Below are 12,920 nucleotides of genomic sequence, written 5' to 3'. Positions count from 1 at the left end.
ATATGTCGGATTTTTTTCTCTCAAGAAAATTTTAATTATTTTAAAGTTACATGTAGAAGACTAGTGAAAAAAGTTCAAAGTTCATATAGGTTTTGTGATGCACCCCAAAGTATTGGACGAAACGAAGTTCAGGGGAAGTATGTGCAAAACACTAGGTTTAGGGGGTTTTTGTGACATAACCCTTTTTAATTTACATTTTATCACTTTTGACTAGGGCTGAGCACAGTTCGGCTCGGTTTGGTTTTTAACAAAATTTGAACAACTGAACCGAACTGCTTATAATTCAAAACCGAACCGAACCGTTGCAAGTCGGTTCGGTTCGGTTCGATTCGGTTTGTTCGGTTCTAACTTCATCAAACTTCTTATCAAACAGCAAACTGTGTTAAAGAAAAAAAAAGATATCAACAAAGTAGGAGATTATGAAGCATTAAACACTGATATAATGATATTGTTTTCAACCCATAATGATTTCGGTCCTAATACATATGCAGCATACTTAATGTCCAGAGTTCAAACTATTAAAGATAAAGCAAATGATGAGTGACGACCATAATATAAATAATTTGGTCAACAAAAACATGTAATCTAAGAGTTTCATTTTCCAAAGTTCTTCGATGTTGACTCAAATTGGCTCAAGGAATGAACCAGAGATTGTCGGTTCTTCCATGAAAGCTCTTACAAATCCGTGATTGTCGGTTCAACTGAAAGCTTGCCCAAATGTGAAAGATAAACAAATAAAAAGTTAATAAAAAAATTAAATGATGCACTATATTCGGTCGGTTCGGGTTGAAAAGTTTTCAACCCGACCCGAACCGTCCTATTCATAAAACCACTTTTTTTAGACCGGTTCAGATCGGTTCGGTCGGTTTTTTCGATTTGGACCGAACAGTGCTCCGCCTTACTTTTGACCTTTATCATCAATTCATCAGCCCTTCGCTTTGCCGTTACGCTGCCCTCTTTCTCTCTCTAAATCATTACGAAACGGTATAAAAACCTTCCCACTTTCATTCCCAACCTCCTCAACGTCAACACGAAATCTCCCATTTCTACAGCGAGAAGAGTTTCAAAGCTTCATCAGTTTTGTTCCCAAAATACCCCCACGTAGGGTTTCGACGATGAGCAGCTCCGACGAGCAGATCTCCAAGGCCTTCTACGAGCTCTCCGCCATCCTCCTCTCGATCCTCCCCTCGCCGCCTGGATCCGGTCCTCCGCCACGGCGGATCCAGGCGGTGCCGAGATCTCCGTCCGCGAGGCGGAGCCAGATGACGCCGGCGGCGTTCGCTTCGCTCTTGCTGGGCGTTTCGTTCGCTATGATGCTCTCTGGATCGGTGACGTTCGTGATTGGGATTATGCTGATGCCTTGGGTGCTAGGGTTTGTGATGGTGTTGTATTTCGTCGGGATTGTTTCGAGCTTGTCGGCGATGCTTTTCCCTAGCTCGTGGGTGGCGGGATCCAGAACAAGTCCCAAGGAGATCCACGGTAAAAATCTCTGTTCTTGATTGAATTCGCCAAATTTGATGATTAATCTTGCTGAGCTGAGAAAAGAATTTGATCTTATATTTAGTTAAATGAAAGTAAATTACCTACATTTTATTTTATCGATTGCTGATTGTATTGATTGTTTTGGAACACGATCTGATGTTTATCTTATTTGTTTGCGTACAAGTTAATCTTTTTACTGCTTATAATTATAATTGGCGTATTCTTGTTTGATAGTAATATTAAGACATTTCTGGTAAATGAACAATAATTGCAGCATGTTACTGCTTTGTGTAGTGGAAAACTATCTTGTGTCAGAGAGTGGATACTATTTTCTTTTGTTACCTCCAAGTTGTTTGTTGAATCTAGTTGCTTGCTTGTTTATGGAATGACTTCTTTAAGTTGGAATTGTCTATCCCACGTTGATGGCAAGTGGTTATTTCTTTTGGGCTTGTTTGGATTTGAAGGGGGTGAAGGGAAGTTAGGTGAACCTAGGGGAAGTTAAGTTAAGGTAAGGGAACTTCTAAAACTTGTTTGGGAAACTAGTAAGGTGAATCAAGGGGAAGTTATTTCACCCCGTTTGGAAAGTGTAATAACGGGAATGGAAGGGAAGGGAATGTATATAAATTGACATAAATACCCTCACATATTATTAAGTTATATTGTTGTTAGAAATTTTAGCCGTTGGATTTTGATCTTAGTTAGGAGTAAATATGTCTCTCTACATTTGTTGTATCCCCCTCTTTACCTTCACCCCCATTACACCCCAAATTGGGGGGAAGAAATCATGTTATTTTTTCACCTCCTTTCACCTCCCCTCACCCCTATTAACTTGCTATATTTACTTCCCAAACAAGGTTAAAAGTTACCCTCCCTTCCCCTCACCCCCATTACCCTCAATCCAAACAAGCCCTTAATGTCTTTGGTTTGCTTCTGTAAGTAAGATCTCTCAATTTGAATACCAAATTTGTGTTGCGGATAAATTCTTTACTTGTGAAGGGACCTGTCCAAAGACTTTTTGGCCTTTTCGGCCTTTTCATTACCAGACTGCTTATGTGTCCTCATTCTTTGTTCTTTTGTAATGGGGGTCATTATGTTTCCTTGACTAAATTCCCCTCCTGACCTCTGATTACTAGATATCCCGCTAATCTACAAACATAACTTTGATAGTCGTATAATTGATAAAACTGAATTAATCTACCCCTGTGCTGCTTCTTAGTTTATGATAGTCCCCCTCTATCTTCATCACAGTCTGTTAAGGTTGTTTGAGGTTTCCCTAAAGCGCAATAATATAGTAGTAAAGGTTGCAAGCTTGATCTTTTTCAAAAAAATCGACAGTTTAGGCTAGATATAGTATGTGCCTTGAGCAGCAGCTGTCCTAAACTGTCAAGTAGGCTCCTTCCCACTTAGATACTTTGGACTATGATAAAATCATGGGCATTGAACCATATGGATAGCAACTTGGAGCAAATTGAGAAGAGCTTTAACATCTGGACCATTCCTATTTAGAGGGAGCAGGCTAGTGTTTAGGCTTTCCCCATTCACTAGATGCCATTATTTTTCATTTCCCTATGTGTGTGTGTTCCATGCTACAGATAAAATCCAAAAGGGATTCTTTTGGAGGGACACTAAAGGGAATATTTGCCTTGGATGACGGATAAACAACAGAAGATGAGCTTAGGTGGGATTATCCAAACATCTGTGTTTACTTTAAGTAGCTTGGATCATCAACAATTGGAGATGGACAACTTTCTTTAGAAGATGTACTCTTCCACATCTCCTCCAATGCTATCATGAGCTTAGGTGGGAATTATCCAAACACAACGCCTCTTACAAATCTCTGGTCCAACTAGCTGGAGCATGCAACTGCTTTTTGTTGCTCATCTTGCACACCTCAGTATCAGGTTACCATCATGTGGGAAATATCTACTGGAATCACATCTACACCATTTCCTACTTCGATTTTTTTCATTGATAAATATAGGCTGAGATCCTCACTTCGTGAAAAGAGAATAGAGATGCATTAAGTTGTTGATAAACCTGAACCCATCCAAGTGCATCACGTTACTTTCTTGCCAAAGTAATTAGCAACAATTTCACTCCCTTATTATTTTAATTTGTGAGATGGGAACTACAGAGGATAGTAAATTAAGTGACTTCCTACTCATGAGCTTTTACTTTTTAGTATTTCCAAGGGTAGTGAGGAATTCAATGATTCTGACTTGTGCCAAAGGTTGGATATTACTTGAATGTGTCAACCTTCATTTATATTATAATTTGACTGAACTTCACAGTTTATCATGATATTCTTATATATAAATCTTGAAGGGGAAAGGTCCCGTTTTAAACATTGATACTGCTTTTTACACACACGGCTTCCATTGATTTTCATGGATATCGACAAACACTTCTAACAAGGGAGGAAACTTTTAGACTCAACCACATGGGATATGGTAGCCATCTGAACTAGAATATGTTTTACATTAAAAAGAGGGCCTATATCTGTAGTTATTTACTTACATTTTAGTTCCTTCTGGGTGGTTCTGATACTTGTTATTACCCTTTATGTTTTACATTAGAAAAGAGGGCTTTTACCTGTAGTTAATTACTTACGTTTTAGTTCCTTCTGGGTGGTTCCGATGCATTTTAGAGTTGGACTTGTAGTTTTGATGGTAGGTTCTTTCTTCACATAGAAATTTCCTAGAACAGGGGTTGGATTTATATTTATTTAATACAGATCAACTTAATCTTCTCCAGAATACATGTAGAAATCATATGTCATTTTGATCAAGGTTATAGTTTGAGAGAGTGTACGAATTTTGAATGGTAGAAAGTGCAATAGAGATTGGTTTTTAACTCTACTTGTACAACAGCCACCAATCCTGATGAGTAAGCAGGTGATCCTTAGAATAATAACATGAATCTTAAAAACTATTGTCTTCATAGGAGTACTTCTTTTTCTCTTCTTTTATGCACCCATAGATATGAAAGAATGTCAATATTCTTCTGCACCCACATCACAATGAGATGACTTGTAGGATATTTTACGTAATAAGTGATTTAGATATAAGAGTATCATTGGTTGGGGCCTTAGTAGCGGACTGGGGCCTTAATAGTATCGTAGGTTAGCAATCAACAAGAAACTCAAGAGGAAGTTTCATATAAAGACATGATCAAGGGTCAAATTTATAGTTTCCCTTTTCTTGGAACATTCAGATTGTACTGGTGAATCATTTTTTAATTGTATTAACGGGTTAGGTTCAAGAATGTAGAAGTGAAAAGAAATGCTTGTTGGTATGTTCACAGGTTACTTTACAATTAAGCAATAGCATTGTGGTATACAATGGTAAGTTATATGACTTGTGCATCTTTTGACTTGTGCATCTTTTAATCAATCTTAGTTTCTCTTACAATATGATTTATCTGTGAGTTTGACCAAGTTGTGGTTTTAATTGGTACGGTATGCTTCTATAAACAAGCATATTCTTAGGTAACTATTGTAATAACTTGTAAACAAGAGTTCTGCTATTGTATTCGCTTTAGTTAAGCACTATCGTTGTTTGATACTAAAACTTGGTCCGTTTTCATAATTTATCTTGCTTTTCTAAATGCGATAATGCATCACATCCTCATTTGTTCGTGTTATTTACCTAAAAATCCTTCAGAAGTAAAATATGCACATTTGCAACAGTAAAAAATTAATATGTGAAATAAGGATTATGATATTGCATCATGTTATCTCGTCATTATGGATGATCTTCGTAATTTAGGATTGGAAATGTATAAACTCCTGATGATTAATCCCATTAATTATGGTATTCTTCAAAATATGGGCTCGGATGTATAAACTTGTTTGAGTTTGCTCATGAAGCATTTCCATTTATTTGAGTTCGCTGGTAGTTTAGCAGCTATTAACTGATGCTTCTTGTCAGTGCAGGCCACCTCTTCTCCAAAGTCATTTAATATCACAAGAAGAGCAACAGTTGGCACCGGACCACTCTATGCAACAGTTAGAATGGTGAATTATGACACGGTCATGGAGCACACTTGGTAAGCCCTTTTGGGTTTTGACTCAACCAGACGCAAGGGCTTATTTTATTTTATTTCTCTCTTTTTCTTTTCTATGAAAGGTCGAACTTTGTCTATATTGCTTCTTCCTCTTCTAGAGGGCTCTTTCCTGATTTCTTTCTGCTTGTATAGATGCAAATTGTTATACAGCTTGCTGTATTTGCCAGAAATATTATACGTCCTTTGACATCTTCAGTGGCCTTCCTATCGGTTTCACTGCTAAAATGTAGTTTTTCTGGTATATATACAAATCAGGCAAATACATCTCAACTAATGCTTGCCTAATTTCAGATTTGCCGCAACAGTTCAAATGAAGAAGTATAGCTAAACATATCTTTTTCCCAATCCTCATGGATGAATTTTTATTTTTTAGTTTTTATTTTTAAAGCTCAGGTAGGAAGTGTATGGTATTTATCTTTTCCATTAGGCAGTAAATGAAAATGAAAAATGTTTGGTATTTTTTGCCTTCTTCATATTTATTGGAGTCAATTTCTGTGAAAGAGAATTCTGCCAGAATGTTAGTTGATTGTGGTACTTTGATACATATGTGTGAAGGATGGATTTCTATAAATTTCCGTAGGTGAACTGAAAAATGATCAATTATCTGCTGATCTTTCTATAAAGAGTAATTATGAATTATACAAACATCCAAATAAATTTACATGCCTGCTTTAATAGTTAGGAATTCGTAATTTCATTAGCTTTTTCTTTGACAAAGTTTTGGTTTGTGCATTGTATATTGTGTTATTTTCTTTTCTTTTCTTTTTTATTGTTACTGTCGTCCAAAAAGTAATGACCCTCTCTGTATGGTCTGTTGAGTAATACTTGGGGGCTACGCTAAACCCCTAAAATAGCAAGAAACACAGTATAAGGAAAAATACATCAAGATTTACGAGGTTTGGTAAACTTGTCTACGTCCCTCGGGAGCCACATAATTAATTTCTTATTAATCAAAGAAATTACAATGCAAAAGCATATCTCAAACTTGAGATCTCTCAATAAATGCAAATTGTTACTGTAGCTACAATAAACAATTCCCTTTAATTCCCCTTTTAAATCCCCCTTCTTAATTCTCTCTTCTATTTAATTATCCTCTTNGCGCTGGGAAGAGAGAGAGAGAGAGAGAGAGAGAGCCACCACCGTGGCCTAGGGTTTGAAATCGAGAGAGGATAGAGAGAAGAAGCCCACACTTCTCGTGCTCTGGGTTCCCTTTTATAAGGGAACCCTAGGGACAGGCTGTCGACAGCTAGCGATAGCCTGGAGCGTCGACCTCGCTTGGATTCTGTGCTCGAGCTCGCCAGAATCTCCGCCTTGGACCTCGAGCTCGCCTTCGACCTCGCTTGGATTCTGTGCTCGAGCTCGCCAGAATCTCCGCCTTGGACCTCGAGCTCGCCTGACTGGACCACAAACTTGCCTGCTACAACCTCGAGCTCGCCTGACCTCGTCGAGCTCGCCTGTAGCTCTTGCCTGGACCTCGCTTGAAGGTGCTTAAGCTTTGCTTGCATCTGTGCTAACCTTGCCTGCAATGGCCTCGAGCTCACCTGCTTCTGGACCTCGCCCGCTCACCTCGACCTTGTCGACTGGAGCTCACCCTCGCCTGAAGCTTCTCACTTGAAGCTTCAGCCTTTCTTGCGGAGGTTTGGTTCTACACCCAACTCTAACAATCTCCCATTTGGAGACCAAACCGTCGACAGCAGGCTATCTCAACAAGAACTTCTTCCTGTGTGGCTCCGCCTTCATCACCTATGCATGAAGGTCAACTAAAGTTGCGCACAACTTCAGTTTCTAAAAGGTCATTGCCTTTGTCAACATATCTGCTGGATTCTTACTTTCTTGGATCTTCTGTTGAAATCCTTTGACAACTTATCGGGCTCTGTATCTTCTGGAACCATCATGTTCCTTTTTCACTTGATAAACCCACTTGTTGTGATGTGTCTTCTTCCCCATGGGTAACTCAACTAGTTCCCATGTCTGGTTAGAGATCAAAGATTTTATCTATTCTTTCACAGAAAGCTCCCACTTGCTCGCATCTCCACTCTAACAAGCTTCATTAAAGCTTTCAAGCTTTCCTCCATCTGTTAGCAACATATAATTCTTGTATATGCTGTTAGTCACAGGAGGACGAGACGATCTTCACAATATCGGAGCTGGTGAGTCGGGCTCCTACGCACTATTCTGTCCAACAGGCTCTTGTGGGCTAAGGACTTGCGGCGTTGGGTTCTTCCGAGGGGTTACATGGGACATCATCTGCATTTACAAATGTTGACTCGTTCTCCTCTGAGTCATTAGTATCTGTCTTGTACATGTCCTTGTACATCACCTTCTTATTAAATATCACATCTCTGCTACGAATCACTTTCTTGTTTTCGTTGTCCCAAATACGGTAGCCGAACTCATCTTCACCATAGTCGATGAAAGTGTATTTCTTTGACTTGGGATCAAGCTTATTCCTGCTTTGATCACTAATATGCACATAAGCTACACAATTAAAAGCTTTGAAATGTGAGAGTTTTAACTCTTTTCCGCACCATACCTCCTCTGGTATTCTATGCTCCAATGGAACCGATGAACTTCGATTGATCAAGTAAGCTGCTGTGTTGACTATTTCTACCAAGAACTATTTCGGTAGACGTGTCCGAATGCTTCTGGCTCTCTCTGTCAACGTTCTATTCATCGGTTCAGCTACACCATTGTGTTGAGGCGTGCCGGGCACGGTTCTCTCCATTCTGATCTCGTGCTCGTGGCAGAACTTCTTGAATTTGGTGTCTTCATACTCACAACCATTGTCTGTTCTGAGTTTCTTTATTCTCAGACCGGTCTCATTCTTGACCATGGCTTTCCATCTTCTGAAAACCTCAAATACTTCTGACTTATGCTTCAAGAAGTAGACACATACTTTCCGAGAGTGATCATCGATAAAAGTCACGAAGTAGCATTTCCCACCAATGGACGCAGTGGTGGTTAGTCCCCAAACATCTGAATGAATGAGCCCTAGCTTCTCTATCCTAGGGGTTCTACCACTTGTCTGAAAGCTGACTTCTTCTGCTTTCCAAGTATGCATTCTTCACACATATCAATCTCAACTGATTGTAAACCCGAGAGTTTTCCCTTTATGTGCATAATCTTTATCTTTTTTTTACTCATATGACGGAGTCTCTAGTGTCATAGCTTTGAAGTCTCATTACCTGCTGCAACTCATGCACCTGCTACTACTCGTGCACCTGCTGTCATATGTAAGGTATCAAACTTCCTGTCTCGGGCAATTGTCATTATGCATTTTAAAATCCTCCAATCATCACCATGGAAAGTCGTAGTGTAGCCTTCACTAGCCAGCTGGCTTACTGAGATTAAGTTCCTTTTCGGGTCGAGAATATGTCTAACATCCTTCAACTCCCATACTGATCCATTTAACTTAATCTTCACTACACCTTTGCCAATAATGACACATGGTTGATCATCACCAAAGTATATATTTTCAAGGTTTCTGGGGATATACTCCTCGAGGAATTCTTTCTGAGAGTAGCATAAAATTGTTCTCCAGAGTCCAACACCCAAGACTCATTGCTCTCCAAAGAGCATATCAATGCATCATCTCCTCCTGAGGTGGAAGTAACATTTGCATCTGTCTTTGCCTCCCACTCTTTTTGTGCACTCTTGCACTGATTCTTGTAGTGCCCGGTTTTTCCACACTTCCAACACTTGATAGCCTTTGAGATGCTGGAATTCCTGGATTTGGACTTCATGTCCTCTGATCCATTTCCTCTAGTTGAATTTCTATCTCTTGACTCTGTATGTAATACTGAAGAAGTTATAGCTTCACCCGACTCTCTCCGTCGGATCTCCTCACTAAGACAAGATCACGAACATCATCGAACTTCAACTTGTTGTTTCTCGACGAGCTACTCACAGATGTAACTATAGCATTCCAGCTTTCTGGTAGGGAAGACAAAAGGATCAACACTCACACTTCTTCATCAAACTCAATATCAACTGAACTCAATTGGGTCGTGACTGTATTGAGTTTATTGAGATGATATGCTACCGATGCACCTTCCGTCATTCGCAGATTGAATAATCGTCTCATCAAATGAACTTTGTTTGAGGCTGATGACTTCTCATACATATTTGAGAGTGTTGCCATAAGACACGCTGTGATCTTTTCCTTTGCAATATTAAAAGCAACATTGCGGGTAAACGTTAAACGAATAATCCTGAGGGCATTTCTGTCTAGAAGATTCCAATCTTCTTCCTCCATACCCTCCGGCTTCTTCCCCAAAGGGGGTTGATACAGATTCTTTTGGTACAGATAATCCTCTATTTGCATCTTTCAAAATCAAAAATCTGATCCATCAAACTTCTCTAATCTCACATTTCCTTCATCTACTACCATAACTCCCACTTGAATCTGACTTCCTCTAGATCGTTTCAGGCTCTGATACCAGTTGTTGGATAATACCCGGTGGCTACGCTAAACCCTTAAAATAGCAAGAAACACAGTATAGAAAAAATACACCAAGATCTACGAGGTTCGGCAAACTTGCCTACGTTTTCGGGAGCCACACAATTAGTTTCTTATTAATCAACTAAATTATAATGCAAGAGCAGATCTCGAACTTGAGATCTCTCAATAAATGCAAATTGTTACTGTAGCTATAATAAACAATTCCCTTTAATTCTCCTCTTAAATCCCCCTTCTGAATTTTCTCTTCTATTTAATTATCCTCTTAAATCCCCCCCCCCCCCCGAGAGAGAGAGAGAGAGAGAGAGAGAGAGTGTGTGTGTGAGAGAGAGAGCAATCGTCGCCACCATCGCCTAGGGTTTGGAATCACGAGAGGAGAGAGAGAGAAGAAGCACACACTTCTCGTGCTTTAGGTTCCCTTTTATAAAGGAACCCTAGGGACAGGCTGTTGACAGCTAGCGACATCCTAGAGCGCCGATCTCACCTGGATTCCGTGCTCGAGCTCGCCAGAATCTCCGCCTTGGACCTCGAGCTCGCCTGATTGGAGCACGAGCTTGCATGTTACAACCTCGAGCTGGCCTAACCTCGTCGAGCTCGCCTACAGCTCTCGCCTGGACCTCGCTTGAAGAAGCTCAAGCTCGCCTGCATCTGTGCCAACCTCACTTGTAATAGCCTCGAGCTCGACTGCTTCTGGACCTCACCCGCTCACCTTGACCTCGTCGACTAGAGCTCGCCCTCGCCTGAAGCTTCTCGCTTGAAGCTTCAACCTCGCTTGCAGAGGTTTGGTTCTACACCCAAATCCAGCATGGTCTCTATCGAGGAAAAAAGTAGATTCATGTGTAATCATGAATGATTAATAACTCCCCAAAACTTTATAGGGTCAGTTCCATGAAAGTGGTAGATTAGTCAAAATCTCTGGCACAGTTATTGCTAGCCCTAAAACATTGAACTTGATATATGATTCAGTTTACTCTGACGAGGTTGAGCTGATTGCTTCAAAGTAACAATAACTTAATTGATTTGCGCTAACCAGAGCTTGAAATAAGATTCAATTTACTCCGACGAAACTGAACTGATGCTTCCAAGAACAATAACTTAATGGATTTGTGCTAACCAGACACCCGATGTTCAGCTTCATCACATTTAGACAGATAATAATAACCTCCACTCCACAGTCTGGTCCAGGATGACATCCTTGATCTAGCAAGATACGACGACCTCCTAAGGTCGAGCACAGAATACTGATCTCCTTCGCTAGGCACAGGATCGGGACTTAACCGATCAGCGTAGTGGCAACACTGAAGGAAACTGCAACCATTTCGTATGTTAGGTCTGTCGTGTTATTATATGTTGACCATTGCAGGACAAATCTTTCTACAACTCTTTGGTCCTCGCCAAGGGTTAACCAACCCACTACTGACCACTATGTGCTGCATCAAGGATCTGATCAGTTTCAACCACTTACTGTTCTGACATTAACCCGTTAAGAGCGTTAGGCGAAACCACTGTTATAAATAGCAGTAAATAGCCCCGTAATAGCGGCGCTAATAGCGTTAGCGGTCCCTTCCCGCGACACTATGGCCCGCTACGCTATCGCGCAATAGGGTGACATATTGCGGAATATGTCTGTTCGTAAAAACGGATAATAGTATGTCATAACGGTAAATAGTGAGCGATTGCATTCGAAATTTGCTTTTTGACTGCTATTTAAAAGCGGTTTGAGGCTTATTTTTTTAAAATTAAACTCAACCCTTGACCATTGCATTCCACCGTCTCCTGGGATTTTCAGCATACTCCTGTCACCTCTCATAGCCTCTGACACCTATCTTGATACTTCCTCTCACCTCCTTCACTGTGAGCTCCTCTTAGGGTAGTCTTGTCACCGCTAAGCTCTTCTTCTCGAAGACGATGACTTTTTGACTCCTCCAGTCATCTTCGGTATTACTTGATGGTTACATGTCTATTTCATGTTTAGGGTCTTTTTAAATCATCAAATATGTACTATTAGATTTCTTAGATTTTTTTTTAATTTTTTTTTAGTATTTATATATATCTAAATTAGACCGCTATTTGACTTTGCGTTTTTTTACCGCTATTTTACCGCAATAGCCTGAAATAACCTTAGCGATGCCTCACCGCTACGCGACGCTATCCGCTATCAAAACAGCCCAAGCAGACACACAGAGTTCACGTTAAAACCATGCGATAAGTCAGATGTTGTGAGTGTAAATTTATGTTGTTGTTGCTGCTGTTGCTGCTGCACTGGTGGAATAAGGATCCCGGAGCTGACGATGCCCAGGCGCAAATGAGGATGTCAAATTCGTGATTTACTCTTATTGTTCTAAATTCATAATTTAACCCTCTTATTTTTCTTCATAACAGACTAGTCACATGCGGGCGGTTTTTAGGGGGTTCAGACTTGCTCTGATGGAAGTGATGAAATGGTATCAGATTAGGCGTAAGGTGATTTATACTATAATAATTTCCAAACAAATCTTCTAATCACCCATGAACGGCATAAATCACTCCACCCTATGAGCTGTTTTGATAGAATCCTACTCATAGTCTTTTCCCTTATTACATAGTATTTAGTGTTGATGCTTGATTTAGCAATCCTTGAATCCCAAACCTTTAAGATGAGAAAAGAATAATTATTAGGCGTGCAAACGGTTGAGATACAACTTGAAAATAATACTTATAATATATATATATATATATATATATATATATATATAGAGAGAGAGAGAGAGAGAGAGAGAGAGAAATATGAGTATGCTTGGTACCAAGCACAATTTTTGTGCTTGGTAGTGATGTGTCACATCCTCATCCACTCACTACCTATGTGAATTTGTTCTCATATTTGAATGAGTGGAGGGGGATTTGACACCTCACTACCAAGCACAACTTTTTGTGT

At 39.9% G+C, this 12,920-nt stretch overlaps 1 protein-coding gene across 1 annotated transcript; it reads left to right on the top strand.

Annotated features, from left to right (window-relative positions):
- On the top strand, window positions 964–5,821 carry LOC109824632. The gene is made up of 2 exons (XM_020391258.1): window positions 964–1,479; window positions 5,417–5,821. The coding sequence occupies exons 1-2, from the start codon at window positions 1,116–1,118 to the stop codon at window positions 5,440–5,442; spliced, it is 390 nt and encodes a 129-aa protein (XP_020246847.1). The 5' UTR covers window positions 964–1,115; the 3' UTR covers window positions 5,443–5,821.

Source organism: Asparagus officinalis, chromosome 9, assembly GCF_001876935.1.
Source record: "Asparagus officinalis chromosome 9, Aspof.V1, whole genome shotgun sequence".
Taxonomy (NCBI): domain Eukaryota; kingdom Viridiplantae; phylum Streptophyta; class Magnoliopsida; order Asparagales; family Asparagaceae; genus Asparagus; species Asparagus officinalis.
Note: the sequence above shows the minus strand (reverse complement) of the source record. Positions and strands in the feature narration are given on the sequence as shown.